The sequence below is a fragment of the Melozone crissalis genome, unplaced genomic scaffold, assembly GCF_028551555.1.
Source record: "Melozone crissalis strain CALT ecotype California unplaced genomic scaffold, PUWL_Pcris_2 ptg000034l_1, whole genome shotgun sequence".
Taxonomy (NCBI): Eukaryota; Metazoa; Chordata; class Aves; order Passeriformes; family Passerellidae; genus Melozone; species Melozone crissalis.
In genome coordinates, this window is record NW_026535812.1 from 11811268 (window position 1) to 11828465 (window position 17198).

Sequence of the window (17198 nt, forward strand, 5' to 3'; positions counted from 1 at the left end):
TGTGTCCCAGGTATTTTCATGAACTGTGTATGTCCAGAAAACAATATATTACGAAGTTTAACTAAAGAAATGTATATGTTTAATTCTAGTTTTGAAACAAAATTATGTCAGATATTCTCTGATCTCAATGCTACTTACCGTACAATACAAGGCCATTTACAGTCTGAAAATTTCAAGGTATGTATTTCATTGTTATTTACATGACATAGAAGTCACATAAATAGATGTTCCTGCACAAGAGATTGCATACTATCAGATGGCTTAGACATCAAGGTCTCTATTTAGGCTTTTAAAATAATAATTTTTAAAAAGTTTTCTCTTTTGCAAGGAAATCCTTGCAGTGAAGGAAGGAAATGAGCATCTGCCAGCCGAAGTGTACCAGTAGGTGTACAGTTGTGGAGTTGAGAGGATATCTAATCTATCGCTTGAATTGCAGACACGGCTTTCTAGCTTTCTTGCTGTTCAGGGCCACCTGTATTTCAATTTCAGAAGTGAACTTGTGTGCAAGTGCTCAGTGTGGGAAAGAAGCTCCTGGGCAGAACAGCATAAAGTTACTTCTAAACTTTTATTTTTTGCGTCAGGCTTTATTTTAGAGTTCTGATAAGCAGTCTGACCATGGGTACTTGAAAGTGGATTTGGAGGTCAAATGTTCTCTGCTTCTCATGCTTAACCCCTGTCTTTCTCTTTATGATGTCTCTGGACTTTTTTTCTTTTTGTTTTTCAGTCAGAAGCTTTAAATACATGGCTTACAGAGCAGTTAGTTTGTCTGAATCAAGGTCTTCATCCTGGTTGTCCTCCTTCTGCTCTCAATTGCTCTAGATTGAGAATCAATTTTTAGTTATCTGAAAGTTTTAAAACTTTCTTAAATTATATGATAAAGAGAGGAAGATTTCTTTAATACATGTACATCTTCAGTTACATTTAGTGTGTCAAACTTGAACTGAAACACATCTTTTCAAATATGCTTTTTAAAAAGAAAAATGATAAAATGATTTGGTTTTGGAAGGGACTTTAAAGATCTGCTGTTCCAACCCCCTGCCATGGGCAGGAATACCTTTCATTGAACCAGGTTGCTCAGAACTCCATCCAGCCTGGCCTTGAACACTTCAGGGATGGGGCAGCCACAGCTTCACTGGGCAACCTGTGCCATTGCCACAGCACCTTCACACTGAATAATTTCTTGATAATAGCTAATCTAAGCCAACCCTCTTTCTGTTTAAAGCCATTCCCCCCTTTTCTTGTCACTACCTGTCCTTGTAAGAAATCCTTTTCCAGGTGTGTTTTAGCGACTTTGGGTGCTGGAAGGGGCTCTAAGGTCTCCCCAGAGCCTTCTCCAGGCTGAATAAAATGAAAGTAGGAACACAATTTAAGTTCAATAATATGTATAAGCCAATGTTAATTTTAGTTATTTTATTTTACTAACAGATATCTTCTCTTAACATTTGGGAGAGGCACCTGCTTTGAACATTGGGGCAGAATGAAATTTACTGTCAGGGTAGAACTGGCAACAGCCAAAATGGATAATGTAACAGGAATTTAAAGGGAAAATGAAACCCAAGTGAGATTACTTAAAATGTAGTTCCTGTATACGTATTTTTGTAAAATTACTAGTCTTCCCCAGCATGGTATCGTTGCAATATACTTCAGTATGGAACTACCCAAGAATAGTTGCCTACAGTAGTAGTTCTCTGTGGTCTTTTTCCCATCACATAACATTTCTCAATACAAGTGTTTTAGCATTTATTTTTTCCTCTTGCTTCTAGCAACGGGTGATGACATGCTTCCGAGCATGGGAAGACTGGGCAATCTATCCAGAACCATTTCTGATCAAACTACAGAATATTTTCCTGGGACTTGTAAATATCATGGAAGATAAAGAAACAGAGGTGAGTGACCTCAGCAGCGATGCTCGCAGATGGCAGGGAAAAATGAGTTAAAATATAAAACAGAGCTGGCAAGGATTCATTTGCTCTCTCTTTTAGGGTGAATAAGCCTTTCTTTCTGCCAAATCCTTGCTCCTAAATAGAGTTGTAACATATTTTCAGAAGCAAATACTGTTTATTCAGTTCATATGTTTCTTGCTTGTAGATTAGGTGCTGTGGTGGAGTTACATTGTGAAAGTGTTTCAGAACAAAGACTAGTGCAGAATGACAGGAATTTCCTTTGTGCTGGAAATGCTCTGTAATACCTGTCTTTGAATTCTGAGTGGAGTTTCAAGCCTTGTCACTGTGTGGAAAGATACCTCTCAGAGCAGTGAGAGGGACACCTGCAGTATAATTTAACTAAAGCTGATTTCTTGGAGTGGAAAAGCAGGGTGAACACACACATGAAGGACAGTGCCTGTACCTAACAAGTTAGAATACACAGCTGTATTTATAATTTCTGTGTTCCTTAAATTGGTGTTCCTGCTAAATGGTCCCTTTGTGTCAATTGTTCATTTTACTGGTCTTGGGGAAACTTTCATATCAAGGAAGTATGATTTATCTAATTGATTGATTTTGAGCTAAACCTCAACTAGCTAGCTCTTCTTTTGAATATGGGTATTGGAAAGCTTCCAGTACACTGTGGACAAATTAAAGCTTTTGCCTATAATTTTTTAAAGGAAGATATTGTTGTGTTATTTCCTCTACAATAAGCAACTATACTGCTTAGCAAAAATTGTTGAAGTAGGTCTTTTGGAGGTTTTGGTATTTATAAAAGTGCTTCTTTAAAAAGAAATTATTTGATAATTGGGAAAGTGAAGAAAAGCAATATAAATTGGTGCTTGAAATAATGACTTATTATTTGCTTTCAGGAAGTACCAGATGATCTTGATGGTGCTCCCATTGAGGAAGAGCTCGATGGTGCTCCACTAGAAGATGTGGATGGAATTCCTATTGATGCTGCTCCTATTGATGATCTGGATGGAGTCCCAATTAAATCTCTGGATGATGATCTGGATGGAGTTCCTTGTACGAAGTGTTTCAACTTTCAGATTGCTTCTTCAGTCTTGCATCTTTTCTTCCTGTGTAGTTTTTAGAAATACAGCCCAGAATTGATCTGGCATGGAGCTTTGTAAAATGTTGATTAATTTCAATATACTCTACTGTCTTTAGATAGTAATTGCTTCAGAAACACAGGAGGTGTTTTCTGATGTAACCCAGCAAGATCTAAACCCTGGTTTCTTTGCTTTGCAAATACTAAGATTGTGTAATCTGTTTCATTGTTTAGTTCTGACTGTTATCTTAGTACTTTTTGGTTTCAACTTCTGAGAAGCTTTCTAAGCTATTTTTCTGTGTCTCTTTCTGCACCAGTGGATACAGCTGAAGACTCAAAAAAGAATGAGCCTATATTTAAGGTTGCCCCTTCAAAGTGGGAAGCAGTGGATGAATCGGAACTGGAAGCTCAAGGTTAGTTCTGAAAGTATCTTTTCTGAAGTAAACTGAAAGCATAATGTCACTTATGTAATGATTATTTTCAGCTGATCTGTATTAAAATGCTAATAGGATTCATGTAACATAGTAGGATTTTCTCTTGTAACTCGTTCACTGAATTTTTAACCAAAAAGGAAAATAGTGTGTTCTGTTATGGTTATTCTACTTCAATAACCGATCATCCTTTAAAAGTAATTTCCCATTGATTAAGAATAAATACTGAAAACAAACAACAAAAATGTGAGCATGTGGCTGGCAGTCTTTTTAAATCTTGGTTTGAAAGATAATGTTTTACAAACTGACAAATACTTGTCTGCTTTTGAAGGATTTACTGCAATATGATATGCAGTGGGAATGAATAGCTCTGTGAATCATAAATATTCTGATAATGGGGTGGTTGAATATTTCTGTTAAGTGCTAGATGCTGGCAAATTTTACCACACTAATTCTTATTGTATGTTATATACTATGTATATCTTACTATAATTATATTACAAATACTAATTTTCAGATTAAGTAGTAGCTTTTTTGTTGTTAAAATTTCCTACTGTCTCTTGTAGCCGTTACTACTTCTAAGTGGGAGCTTTTTGACCAACATGAAGAATCTGAGGAGGAGGAAATTCAAAAGTAAATACTTTTTCAGTCTAATGAAAGCATACTTATTTTGTGTATCAAAGGTTGAGTTTACTGAACTCCTTATAAGATATGTATGTTATTTACTAGATTGAAACAAAAATGAAATTTTGAAAGTAGGAAAATGGAGAAAACTCAGGATTTTAGTGCAGCATGCTTTCAGCCCCCATTATTTTTTTCTAACATAAATGACATCTTTTGGTAGAGTTGCTAACAATAATCATTGAATTTATGCTGATTTGAGAATTCAGCATCAAATAATAAGAGCTAAGGTAACAGTATGGAAATCTTGCTGTCAAGTATATATGAATGAATCTAAACCTCTTCCTTCTGCTGAGAGAGCTCAGTGAGGCATGTTCTGAGGTGTTTCACTGGATGCTGATGGGCTCCATGCCAGCAGAAGGTGGGTTGTGAGTTCTCTTTTACTTTGCTGTTCAGGCAGCTGAGAGGGTCTGTTAATGCTGTAAATACTTCCTGCATTGCATGGAGTCCTGCAGCACTCTAGTGGCCAGCCTGGGAATATAATTTTGGGTATCTGCCATCTCTCAGGGTTATCTCCCAAAAGCAAAAGTAGTAAATATTGTTCTTCTGTTAAACTTAATATCCCTGAAGAACACCATTACAGCACTTTGAGCTTGAGCTTCTGCTGAAGGAGTGAGTTTCCTTTTGTAGTGGAGATAAATATGTACTTAATGACTGTAAATTTCATGAGTTGTTCTGCACTCTGTTTCTATGAAAAGTGTAAATTGTGTGAATCATAAAAACCAACAGTTAATTAAATGAGAAAGATCTGTCTCACAGATGGAGACTAATTTGTAGCTACAGACTTACATAATTTAACTTAACAGATTTCAAAACTAATAACTAATCCTTGAGACTAAGTAAGAAAAATAGTACATTTCATATATACTTAAGAGATCTGTGACATCTTAGTTAATTCTGTATGTTTTCTGTAAAGTCAAGAAGAAGAAAGTGAAGATGAAGAAGACACACAGAGTTCTAAGTCAGAAGAACAGCACATGTATTCAAACCCTATTAAAGAGGAAATGCCTGACTCCAAGTCATCAGTCAAATACTCAGAAATGAGTGAAGAAAAGCGTGCCAAACTCCGAGAGATAGAGGTGAGCATGGGGTGTTTTGTGCCACCCTTCTGTACCTTTCCAGTTCTCAGCCCACCCTGAGTTCTCTACATACAATTGGGAGGGTGTTTTTGCTGCAATAGTTATAGTCCTATAATATATAGTGGATTTTGTTGTAGTCTGGTGTATTTTTGTAAAGGTTTGTTTGTTCACACCCTTACCTTACCTGGTTTTGATTTTAAAATAATGGAGGAAAAAATGAAGAATAGAGTCAGGGTATATTGCCTGTTGAGGATGACTGTTCTTTTTCAGTGTTCTGTTTCAGTACCACTGTAGCTTTAGATCACATGGATGCCCTTACACTTCGCTCCTCTTGGAAAATTAACTTTTGGGATTAACTTTTGGATGTAGCCTTAGTCCCGAATCTTTCTTGTTTTCTCTGTTTCTTGCCTTGAAGTATCTGTATTTTATTGCATTTGAAAGTCTTTTTTTTCACTGTCTCAGCCATCAATGAAAGAAGTAGATAGAGCTAACCATGTAGTCATGAGTTGGAGGTATTTTAGTTGAAGTCCTACATGCAGTTCATAGGGCTCAGGATTCTCTCCTTTCTCCAAGCACAGGTGTTAGTGTAGCTGTTCAGCTTAACCAGCTGAGGTTGTTATGGCTTTGTTCTGGCTTCTGAGCTTGTGCTTGACTGAGAAGGCAAATAGAACTGGAATTTAGCATGAGCTTTGTGTAGCAGTGAAGCCTTTCTGCCATACACTGCCATGTAAAATCAGGTTTTAAATTGTACATGATTTCCTTATTGTATTCAATATTCAGACCCAGGGGTACATTGAGTATCAGAATTGTTCTGTTCAGTGCATTAAAATGATATTCAGAAGTTGCTAAATGCTTATTGCAGTTGTAGCATCTCCAGATGACAGGTTATAACCTGGGTAATGTTTGGAAGGTGGAATTGTGGCTGCCTACCTGTTCATCCTATACTGTGCTGGTTATCTAAAATCAGACATTAGCAAAGCACCATAGTATTCTTCTGAAATGTTCAGCCAATAATATTTTAGAATGTAACAAATGTTGTTTCTCTTAAATATGCCTCTTTTTAACTATTCAGATTTTATTGAAATTAATAGACTCTCACTAAGCACTTAGAAATCTCTTGCTTTGCACAGCAGTTTGATAGTTCCTGATATACAGCCATATTAAGTGAATAAATTCTGAATGTGAGAAGCTGAATGGGATTTATGTCTGACCTGACTCATGGTGGCAGTATCTTTGTAGGAAATACATGATGTCAGACTAATGAAAGTACAAGTGAAACTAATTTTCACGTTGCTGTGATATTGATTGTAGCAGTTATGGAAAGAGCTCCTTTCAGACTGAGTATCTGTTTTACTGACATTATCTTGGCAGTTGTGGAGGCAGATCAGGTTGTGATTTGCTTTACTATTGTCAGTTTTACACTGCACAAGTGTTTTTAAGTTCTTTCAGCAGTGTGTTCTGTCAGTAAAAGTTTTAGGTGGCAAATATTTGAGTTTTTTCAAGTGCATGCTTGCATTTTATTCTTTTTGGTAAGTAAATTACCATTTTGCTTTCAGACTTTTGGAATTGCTGGAAGAGGAGAAATTTTTTTTTTACTTTTGAGAACATTTCAGACACTATGTAGGAGCACTTAAAATTTTCCTCAAGTTTGTCATTGACAGGAAAGTACTCCCTGTACTACTTCAAAGCATTTACACTCATGGTTTCTTCTTTGTATGTACCCAATCCCTGCCAAAACCCACATCCATTATTAAATTTGAGGAAAGGAGCTGAGGAAAAAAACAACCAATTACAAGCTTTTACAATTATGCCATCTAATAGGCATTGTAAAAAGTGTTGTGTAAAATATTTGGCAAAAAAACTGGTGAAGTTTAATGCTCCAGCTGCACAGTCTACACAGTGACTGCCAGGGAAGCTAAAAAACATTTTTTTTAATGCGTTTTTTGGAAATTCATTAATAAAGCAACAATTCTTTCTCTTGGCACAGTTAGTAAATTAAGCTTGTTAGCTGGAAGGAAAAAGTGAAGTAAGAAACAAACTTTGGCCTCAGCCATTAGATTGGTGTCATCAGAGGAGGCAAGTTAGGAACCTTTTGTTTGCTTCCCTCATGCCCCTGTTAATCCTTCTGAAGTGTGAATTCTTTCCTGAACTTAGCAGGAGCAGAACCTTTCCTATAACACTGAAGAACAGTGATTTTTAACTGTTTTTTTAAGTGTGGGAAGATTGGCACTTTGCTGTATATTATAACTCAGATTTCAGAGTGGTCTTTATGGTGCTTTGTGTGTCTTTCTTCCTCCCTGAGACATGTAAAAAAAACTGTATTCCTCTTTGTAAAGAGACTGTAGTGCTATGAAGTGGTAAAAAAATGAGAATTTATTATTTAAATTGTTCATTAAGCATGTTCCCTTAGAGTGTAGGTAAACTCACAGACAAAATGAAGCAGCACAGTCCTCTTTGGACCTTTCTCTAGGGTATCTCACTTCTGCCTCCCCCTTGCTGCACAAATTTTGATAATCCTTCTCCAAACAAAAATGCACAGCACGGGCTTCATCTGCAGCAGGAGGCAGTCTCATCACAAATTCAGATATATTGGTGCTTCCAAAAGGGTTAAACAGGATTTTAGTCCTTTTTAGTAGCTGGCTTTACTCACCTTTGTGCTGGCCACCTGAAAGCAGAGTTTGGCTGAGGGAGGAGGTCGGTGGTGGTGAGGGTTCTGCTGAGCCTTGCTGCTGACACCCCCAGCTGCAGGGGGGCACGGGTGGATCCTGTTACACCCTCCTGTGGCTGTGCTCTGCCAGTGCCCCCTGCACAGATGCTCACACCAAACACCCCCTGCCCCCTCAGCTGGTATTGAAAGTCCATTCATTTTTCTGCCCAGAGCCACAGAGATTTTCCTGCCTGTCACAAAGGACAGGTGCTTACCTTTGTCAAGAACTTCCATACAGTTTCCATTATTTCTTTCTCTGGATTATGGTGCTTAGTGCAGAATACTCAAATTTTGGGTGTTTGTTAGGTCACTGGAGTATCTGGAATTATAACTAGAACAAAATGTAATCCTTTGGTTTTTGCAGTCTGTGGAGGTCTCTGTAGCTGGCTTCATTTAACTGCAAAATGGCATAAGGATACCCTAATAAATATCCTATTGAACTTTATTGTGGCTTAATAACAACAGATGAGACAAATTGGCTTTTGCTTAACCAATAGTTTTGCTATTTGTAGCAGTTTTTTCTTGAAGGTGATGACTACTCAGAAGATTCTGGTCTATTTTAAATCTTTGACTCTATTTCTGTTCTACATGAAGCCAAAAGCAAGGAAATGCTCAGCTCCAAGACACATGACAACCTGAGAGTGTGATGGAGCAGTCCAGAGGGCTCTGTGGCAGAAGAGATACTTTACATGAGTATGTCAGTATGTCTGTCATCTGTTGTTGATAATATTGTAGCTGCAGAAATGCCACTACTTACAGACTTGCTGGAAAAATCAAGCTTTCAAAGAAATATTTTGCTCTGCTTCTGGGGAAAGGAATAACAGTTCTTTACTAGTTTGTATGTATAACAAGGCAAACAAACAACAACAGCAGCAACAACAAACAAAACCAGAAATCCAGTAACAGCCTTCTCTTGCTGTCAGGCACCTTCCCCTCATGGTCCTGCCATGGCTGGAGTCTGGGTGTTGAGTGAGTTGTTAGCACAGTGCAGCCTTTCCTGTTTTTCTCTCTTTTCAAGGCACCTGCTAATGACCACCTTCAGCCCCCACTCCACCCTCAGTTTCTGGAGGAGCTGCATGCAAATAATTCCTCTTGCCATTTTAAACTTGCTGCCAGCAGTGAGTTGTGTGCCATGCATATCAGCATCTTTTGCATCTGTTGAGCTTATTAAATCAGGTGAAGCCTGTTGTTTGGATTACTAGTTTATTTTCATCTCAGGTTACTTTGGCCTATAGATTTAGGCTTCCTTGCTTTCAAATATGATTAAACAGAGATTGTCACAGCTTTGTGGCTAAAAATGTAAAGAAACATCTTATGAGGATGGAGGTGTTTTGTGGACTTCTGTTGGTTTTTGGTTTGGTTTTTTTTTGTTTTTGTTTTTTAAACTATATGGGTTATTTAGTTGAGAAAACAGTGTTAAAATTTTATGGGCATATTCATGCCATGAGAGCCCAAGAGGCTTCCTGGATCAGCTGAGCCTCCCTGCACTCCTCCTCTCTGGTACTGCTGAGCTTGGAGTTTGTGTGGTGGTAGGAAATGCTATCCTGATTTCTTAGCAGAACAAGGGGTACACAGTGATACTGAGTGTATGGTTCCAAAAGGTATTTCTGCCTTTGAAACTCTGCTTTTAAAGTGGGGGAAGAAAAACATGCCTTTATAGAAGATGGTGTGTGACAAATGATGGTGACAGTTTTCCATTGGCTGAATTGTCAGAAAAAATGCTCAACTGCAGGTAGAGCAGGCTCTGTGAGTGAGGCAGGAAAGCAGAACACTTGACAGAAGTTTACTGTGGTATGAGATAACAGTGCTTTTTAAAAATTTTATTTTATGTCTTTTTTCCCCCAAAGCAAGTTGTTCCCTTATATTTGAGACTAAAATGAAAAATGTGGTGTTTGCATAAGCTCTGTAACTGAAGGGAAAGGGGATCTTGTTCAAAGTAGTGTTATCCTTGCTTGGGTTTTATGTTTCTTAACATACTCATGATTAGATTGTGATACCTTTCCTTTCTGTCAGTAATTGGAAGGGCTGATTAGATCCAGTCTGCTGGATTTTTGAGAGGGAAGAAAAACCCTGTAGAGTTTGATTTTGTGACTACTTCATATTAGGGAGTTGAGGACCTGGAGAATGAGAATCCCTTCAGTTAATCAAAATGGACACAGTTGCAAAGTCTTTTCCTTTGTGTGTTTTCAGTGTGGAAGAATGAAATATTTTCAAAGAGAAAACAACTTTGTGTGTTTGCTGAAAATAAAACCTCGAGCACTGAAAAAAATCTACTCATATATAGAATGTCAGTGTTGGAACAGGATGTGCAGGAGGGTCAGAGCATGAACATTTGGAAGAGGGAAAGCTCTTCCCTCCTTCCCCTATTCCCCAGAAAAGAGACACCTTCTCCTCCAAAAAAAATTGAATGATTGTTTGTACAAGGACTTGTCACTAGGAAGAAAGAATTTTGATAAATTACAGATGTGAGTGAAGTTTCATGATGTGAATCAACTTGGACAAGGGTTTAGTTCATCTAGACCAAAAAAAAAAAAACCCAAACAAAACAATACCAAAACAACCCACCAAAAAAAAACCCCATATGGAGAAATTCTAACATTTGCTTAGCTTTGTGACTGCCAGGGATACTGCAGCAAATTTAGTGTTACATTTAGCAGCACTTGGGAACTGAATTAGCTTGCTGAGCTTGTTAGCACATGAAAAAGTATTATGTTAGTAAAAATCAGTTCTTTCAAATCAGGCACTCTGTGCAAACAACCCTGAAGAGGAGGTGCATTGTTTTATGTCCTAATTATGTCAGTCATTTGATTTTAACTTTCAGGGTTAAATGGAAAAAAAGGCTGTTTCCAAAGGAAACTTTGAAGTAGACAAGAGATGTTGAAAGAATATATTGACACCTGCAGTAAATGATTTCATTTTGAAAGAAAAAAAACAGATAATGACCCAAGAAACATAAGTGTGCAATGTACTAATGATGGGAGCAGAATTTAGTAGAGTAACAGAAAAAAATTCCCTCTATTTTTAGTTCTCACCATGTCTGTAAACAACTGCAGGTGCCTGCAGATAAGTGTGTGGTTTTGTTACTTAGATCCAGTTTAAATAAATTTCGTATCTCTGTGCACAAGCTTGTATAGAAGGAATGAAGAATACAGATTATATGTAATGGAAATTTCATTTTCAGCCACCTGCCTAACTGGATTATAATACGTCAAATAATCTAATGGTCAGTATTATTTTCACAGCTTAAGGTGATGAAGTTTCAGGATGAGTTAGAGTCTGGGAAGAGACCCAAGAAGCCAGGCCAGAGTTTTCAGGAGCAGGTTGAACACTATAGAGACAAGCTGCTCCAGAGGGTAAGAACTGTTCTTTGTGTTTGCCCCTGATTCTGTGATAGGCTGCTATTGAGTTTATTGAATGTGAGGTGGCTGTAAACATAACAACACATGGTTCTTGTTAAAATACTCTGCAGTGTCAATCTGCATGTCTAAGTCCCAGTGCTTTCTGCAGAATACATACAATCTGCTTTTTTAATCCAAGTCCTGTCGTGTTTTCACTGCACAGCTGGGTATCACAGCCTGTACAGAAACCTTAGAGACCCCTCTGCATCTACTGCATGAAGCAAACTGTTAGTGTGGGAAAGGAAAGGACAGCTCTCAATTGAAGCTGCTCATCAGACTTCTGCTTTTGCTTTTAGTAATTGATCTGCTGCACTAAAGGCTTCCCAAGGAAGGGAGAAAATAGTTTGAAGCAGTGTGTCTGTTTCTGATTCTCCAGTGTCTAAGCTTCCTGAATAATTCCAGCTTGTCCATTTACCCAAATGTGACTAATTCTGTACCATGACCATTTTTAGGAGACCTCTCTGGACTGTGAAGTCAGAGTGATTTTAAAAGTTACCATCTTATATGTGATGTGATGTGATCTCAAACCTTTGAAACATAATGAAAGAACAACCTCTTTGGACATTGCATATAGTGAGGGAGGATAAATGACAGTTGCTTTTCTCATCTGGTTTAGAGCCTGACAGATCACTGATGGAATTAGGTACCCATGCAGTTCCTTGGAAGTTAAACACAAATGAGCAGTTTCCACCAGGGGTTCTTCTGTCACTTGTTATTTGCATTATTTGGTGCTCAATATCTGACTGATTCACAGTACCTTGAAGAAAAAGACTTTTAAAAATTAGGTAAACTGATCCCTGAAGGAGGTGCACACATTGGAGGTTAATGTTTGCAGTTAAGACTTTATAAGGCTTTTATAATTTTCTTTCTAAATGTAGTTGTATTGTAAAACATTCTGCTTTCTTGGTGGAAGTGTAAGTAAGCTTTCTTACTTTTCTGTAAAATTATTTGTACACTAAGCACAGAATGCTTAGTGAGACAGTAGCTTAAACAGAAATTGATAATAACAGTCCTGATAAAATTTTAGATGCCGTGTGTTGAATTAGTTCAACCAGCTCACAATATTTTTGATTTTTAATAATTGTCTCTTTTACTCTCAAGAAAGAAAGAAATATTTCTAACCGTCATTTAAAACAATGGTAACTCTGTTGTTAAGGGAATAACTTCATCTTTTGCTTTAATGCCATAATAAAGTTAGTTTTTGTAACAGGAATGTAATACTGATCCTGATTACATTTCCCATGAACTTGGTGGTTGGTTGTTCTTTTTTATCAGACTTACAATAAGCTTTCCAAGAGTAATTTCCCAGCAGCATTGTATATTGTTTAGAGACTAGAAACTTTATTCTTACTTATCAAGATGAAATACGTAGTTATGCTGTCAACAAATCTGGCACATCTTGAGAGTGCACTGATTTTAGAGCTACCTAGCAGCAATTTGTAAGAATAGGTGTAAGGATAAGGACACTTGCAGGTTTTACTGCTAAGCCTTCCCAGTAAAAAGAACTTGAGACTAGATGAGGTTTAATGTCCTGGTATTTCCTGCACTTTGGTTACCTGCCCTCCTTCTACTGGTTTTTTTTTTTTTTTTTCCCCACCATCCCTCCTTTATTCCATGGAGCTAAATCACCCCCTCTTTATCTTCTTTATGGGGTATGCAGGGAATATCTGTTTCTTTTTTGCCATGGAATTGATTTTTTAATGAATGATCAGTACTAAAAACTACAGCATCTGATCTCTGTGTTCAGACTTGCTGATGAGCTTTGTTTTTGTGTAGTTAATTTTCTATTTGACAGACAGACTCAGTGTGCTCAGGGGTATGTAGTTTCTCTCACAATGGTCCTATTGATACCTAGAAAAGGACTATAATTGTTTGTTTTTGACAGAGTAGATGTTATTGCAGAATCTTTTTTGTATTTTTGTTTTATCTTTAGATAACTTCTAGTTATGAGTGTATATCAATTTTCAGTATGGATTAATATGGATGACTGCACATGTTTAAAGGAGAAGGAAGTTCCTGGTATTCTTCCATGTTTAATTTAGTTTAGAAAATGTATTACAGCTGTAAGATTGCCCTGAAATTGGTAACACTGAAGACTGTTCATTTCCAGTTAGATACTCAGATTTTTCTCACCCAGGCTGATATCCCTCATGTTTTGGTTAGTTTGTGTTACAGTAAATGTTTGGGCTGTGTCCCAAGCAGGAGGAAAGGCCCAAAGAGCTGGGAGGGGGTGACCATTAGTTCAGATCATGTGTGTGATCCATCAGTGCTCATTGCTTTTATGCTGTTTGTCATTAGCTTGATTGCCTCTAATAATTACTCACTCCTTATCTGAAATCATGATGCTTCTAATAATCTAGGAAAAAGAAAAAGAGATGGAAAGAGAACGGGACAGAGACAAAAAGGACAAGGAAAAGTCTGAGACCAGGTCCAAAGATAAGAAGGAAAAAGAGGAATGTACACCAACACGAAAAGAGAGGTATGGCTCTTCTTGGGCTGAAGCAGGTGGGAGGAAAACCCTTACAGTATCTTTGCAGGCAGTGGCAGCCTTGAAATTACCTTGTATCACACATCTGATTTTAAAAGAAAAACACAGAACCACCCAACAAAACAAAAAACCAAACAAAACCCGTGCTTTGGCTATTAAAACATGCTCCAAAATGTTAAAGGATTTGTAATTTTTGGCAATTGACAATCGACAAGTGGGGTCCCTTTGAACAGAGCTGCCCTTTTGGTTCATTTATGCCCTGGGGAAGCATGGTCAAATGATTACCAGTTGCAAATGGGGTTAGGTGTCTTGTGGCAGTGAAGTGAATTGCCTGCAGTGCCTCAGTCAGAACTGTCCTGAGGACTGGCCACAGATGGTGGGCAGAGCTTGCAGTGGTGCTGCACAGATGGTGGGCAGAGCTTGCAGTGGTGCTGCACAGATGGTGGGCAGTGCTGTCAGTGGTGCTCCTGCACAGATGGTGGGCAGTGCTTTCTGTGGTGCTGCACAGATGGTGGGCAGTGCTTGCAGTGGTACTCCTGCAGTGCTTTCGGTGGTACTCCTGCACAGATGATAGGCAGTGCTTTCAGTGGTACTGCACAGATGATAGGCAGTGCTTGCAGTCATACTCCTCTCCTCCCCCAGTGCAGATCCTGAGCAGCTGGGCTTGGGGCAGCTGATGGGACACTGATCTTCTGATGCTTGCATAGCCAAACTCTGCCGTGGTTTAGGTGTAGCTATGGTAAAAGGCCTTGCTTTTCAGGGAGCTGTGACAGAATGTGTTTACTGTTCCACCATCATTATTACCAAATGCCTCACAGGCCTTCTTTTTTTTTCAAGCAGAGAAAATCTGTTGCACACATTACACTTGATTTTTTGTTTTAATAATAAAAAGCGTACAATCCCTTAATTACTCACCAGTTACTGACACGCCCTTGGCTAAAGCCCGTGCCTGCAGGGGGAGCATGCCCTGACCGTGTGTTTCCGTGCCCTGCAGGAAGCGGCGGCACAGCGCCTCCCCCAGCCCGTCCCGCAGCAGCGGCAGCCGCCGCGCCAAGTCCCCCTCGCCCAAATCCGAGCGCTCCGAGCGCTCCCACAAGGAGAGCTCCCGCTCCCGCTCCTCGCACAAAGACTCTCCCAGAGATGTCAGTAAAAAAGGCAAAAGGTGAGCTGGTATCTTCTCTGGTTCAGGGAGCTGTGGGTGTGCTTGCCTGGGCTTTGGGGAGGGGGGGTGTTCAGCAGAGCGCATTTGATACTCAGGTACTTTCTCTCCCAGGATCTTTAGTGCATGTTCCTCATTAATGCCTTTGAGCACTGGGGTTGGAAGTCCACACAGCCTCCTGCCCTGATAATCAGCTCCAGATTCTGCTCTGCTGTGGTTTTTTTACCTGTTTATTTACTTATTTACCTGTTTACTGGTGATTTTAAGAAATGCTGCTTTAAACCAGAGTACCTTGCTGCCTTCTTAGCTTTTTATTTTCAAAGGATAAATCTTCTGAAGTCCTAAAATTCCTGAAGCCCTTCTGTAGAACCTCTCAAATTGGAGTGACCATGCAGCTTGTCACTGATGATCAGCTTACATGAAGCTTCTCATTCCCATAGTTTGTTTTTTAAGGGGAAAAAAATCAGATACTGCTTATGGGGTTTTGTTTCTGAGCTAGGTATTTCCTAACCTCTGACACAAATATTTGTCTTTAGTTAATGTTAAACTTGAGGTGAAATTTTATTATTCTGCTAAAGCTGCTGTATCTTGAAAGTTCACCTTCCACTTCTTTTAGAGGTACAGAATATCTTACTGATGTACAATTCCTCAGTCAGGCTGAGGAATACTCCTGTGATGGTGTTGAAAAAATCATTGCACATAACTACAGTATTCTTGTGCTTATATAAATAAAGATTTCAAATAAAAGTAGAAGAGTAGTTGAGATTTTTTTTAGAGTTAATATGATGCTCATTCAGGTTTCATTATATTAGATCAATATATTAGGTGTGGATTAGATGACAGTAAATTTATTGTGTCCCTTCTTTTTCTCTGGGGCTGCATCACATTGTGAATATGCTTGATGAGAATCACAAGTATTTCACAATTGAACATAGTTTTTCATTTCTCTGTGGTCATAGGCTGCAATTCATACAAGAGCCAAGCTGGCTGAGGCTTATGTGAAAGGCTGTGAGTTCCTGATGTGTGTTTAAGGACATGAGTGTGTGTTATTATTCATGTGGGTCCTAAGCACTGAAGTTAAGCCCAAAATACTCTCAAAACCTTATAATGTAAAAATGGCCTTTTTCTCAAAAGCAAGATATCATCCTGTTACTTTCATTGTTAGGGAAGATGTTTCTGCCTCGTTTGGCTCAATAAATGAATACAAATAACTTCAGGAAAAAGTGCTTTTCTCTATTAATATTTGACTTTTTTTTTTTTTTTTTTTTGGCAGGTCGCCCTCTGGCTCCAGGACACCCAAAAGATCAAGAAGATCACGATCCAGATCCCCTAAAAAGTCAGGGAAAAAATCCAGGTCTCAGTCCCGTTCTCCTCACAGATCTCACAAGAAGTCAAAGAAAAGCAAACACTGACAATGTTAATATTTTTTATGATGCTGTCACTTACTGGAAATGCAGTTTTGTTTTTGTGCCTGAACAGTCTGTTTAAAAACAAAAAAGCATTCCTGATTTTTTTTTTTTGTGAATGCACGTGTATACTCATGAGTATCGGCATCTGTAGACCTGTCATTGTTTTATATTGTACAAAATATCTTCATTGTGACTATTTCCCAAAAGAAACATTTTTGTGTTTAGAAGTTTCATCAGAAATGTGTGTAACTGATCTGCTGGCAGTAGTGATATTTTGTTTTTAGAATGTTGTGACATAGCAGAAATAACCCAAATGTTCCCCCTTTTTGTAGCTTTGACAATTTGAATTAGATTTCAAATAAAATCTGAACAGAAAATGAAGATGTTGTTTTCTTGCCCCGGTGGTGATGCAGATCCCTGAGGGGGTGCAGGGTTTGTTTGGGAGTGCTGTGTGTTTCAGGCTGGGGTGCTGGAGGGTTCAGTGCAGCGTGGCTCTGTTCTGTTCTCATGGTTTGGCTCCAGGGACAGGCACCTTCTGTGGATGGGCTTTTTTGCCTGCTCTGAGATTTTACTGTAAGAAGAGTCCAGCAGTCTGGTACCTACCTTGATAAGCTTTACAGGTAAATCTTTGCTTCCTGTGTCTGCATTTTAACCACAGGGAATATTTATAACAGCACTGTGATGTTTTTGTTCATTTTTACAAAAGAGCCTCTGCAAAGACACATCCTCTAGGGGTGTGTGTGTAGCATATGTGTCACTGATGTCTCAGTAACAAGCCACTTTTGTGGCACTCATGGGGAGCACCAGAGGACAGCAGGCCTGAGGCTCTGTGATTTTTTACATATAGGTACAATAATTGCAGCCTTCAGT

The 17198-nt window shown here is 38.6% G+C and overlaps 1 protein-coding gene across 6 annotated transcripts in view; it reads left to right on the forward strand.

Moving 5' to 3' along the window:
• The window catches only part of U2SURP (U2 snRNP associated SURP domain containing), a 42276-nt gene extending 25567 nt beyond the window's left edge, over positions 1-16709 (forward strand). For all 6 annotated transcript variants that reach the window (XM_054282406.1, XM_054282402.1, XM_054282403.1 and 3 more), the window contains 10 exons: positions 90-177; positions 1764-1886; positions 2795-2951; positions 3294-3389; positions 3974-4040; positions 5005-5167; positions 11117-11227; positions 13633-13751; positions 14755-14922; positions 16193-16709. In XM_054282406.1, coding sequence (XP_054138381.1) covers positions 90-177; positions 1764-1886; positions 2795-2951; positions 3294-3389; positions 3974-4040; positions 5005-5167; positions 11117-11227; positions 13633-13751; positions 14755-14922; positions 16193-16331 — 1231 coding nt within the window. In that variant the 3' untranslated portion in view covers positions 16332-16709. The remainder of the gene's footprint in view (positions 1-89; positions 178-1763; positions 1887-2794; positions 2952-3293; positions 3390-3973; positions 4041-5004; positions 5168-11116; positions 11228-13632; positions 13752-14754; positions 14923-16192) is intronic.
• Positions 16710-17198: the final 489 nt, after the last annotated feature.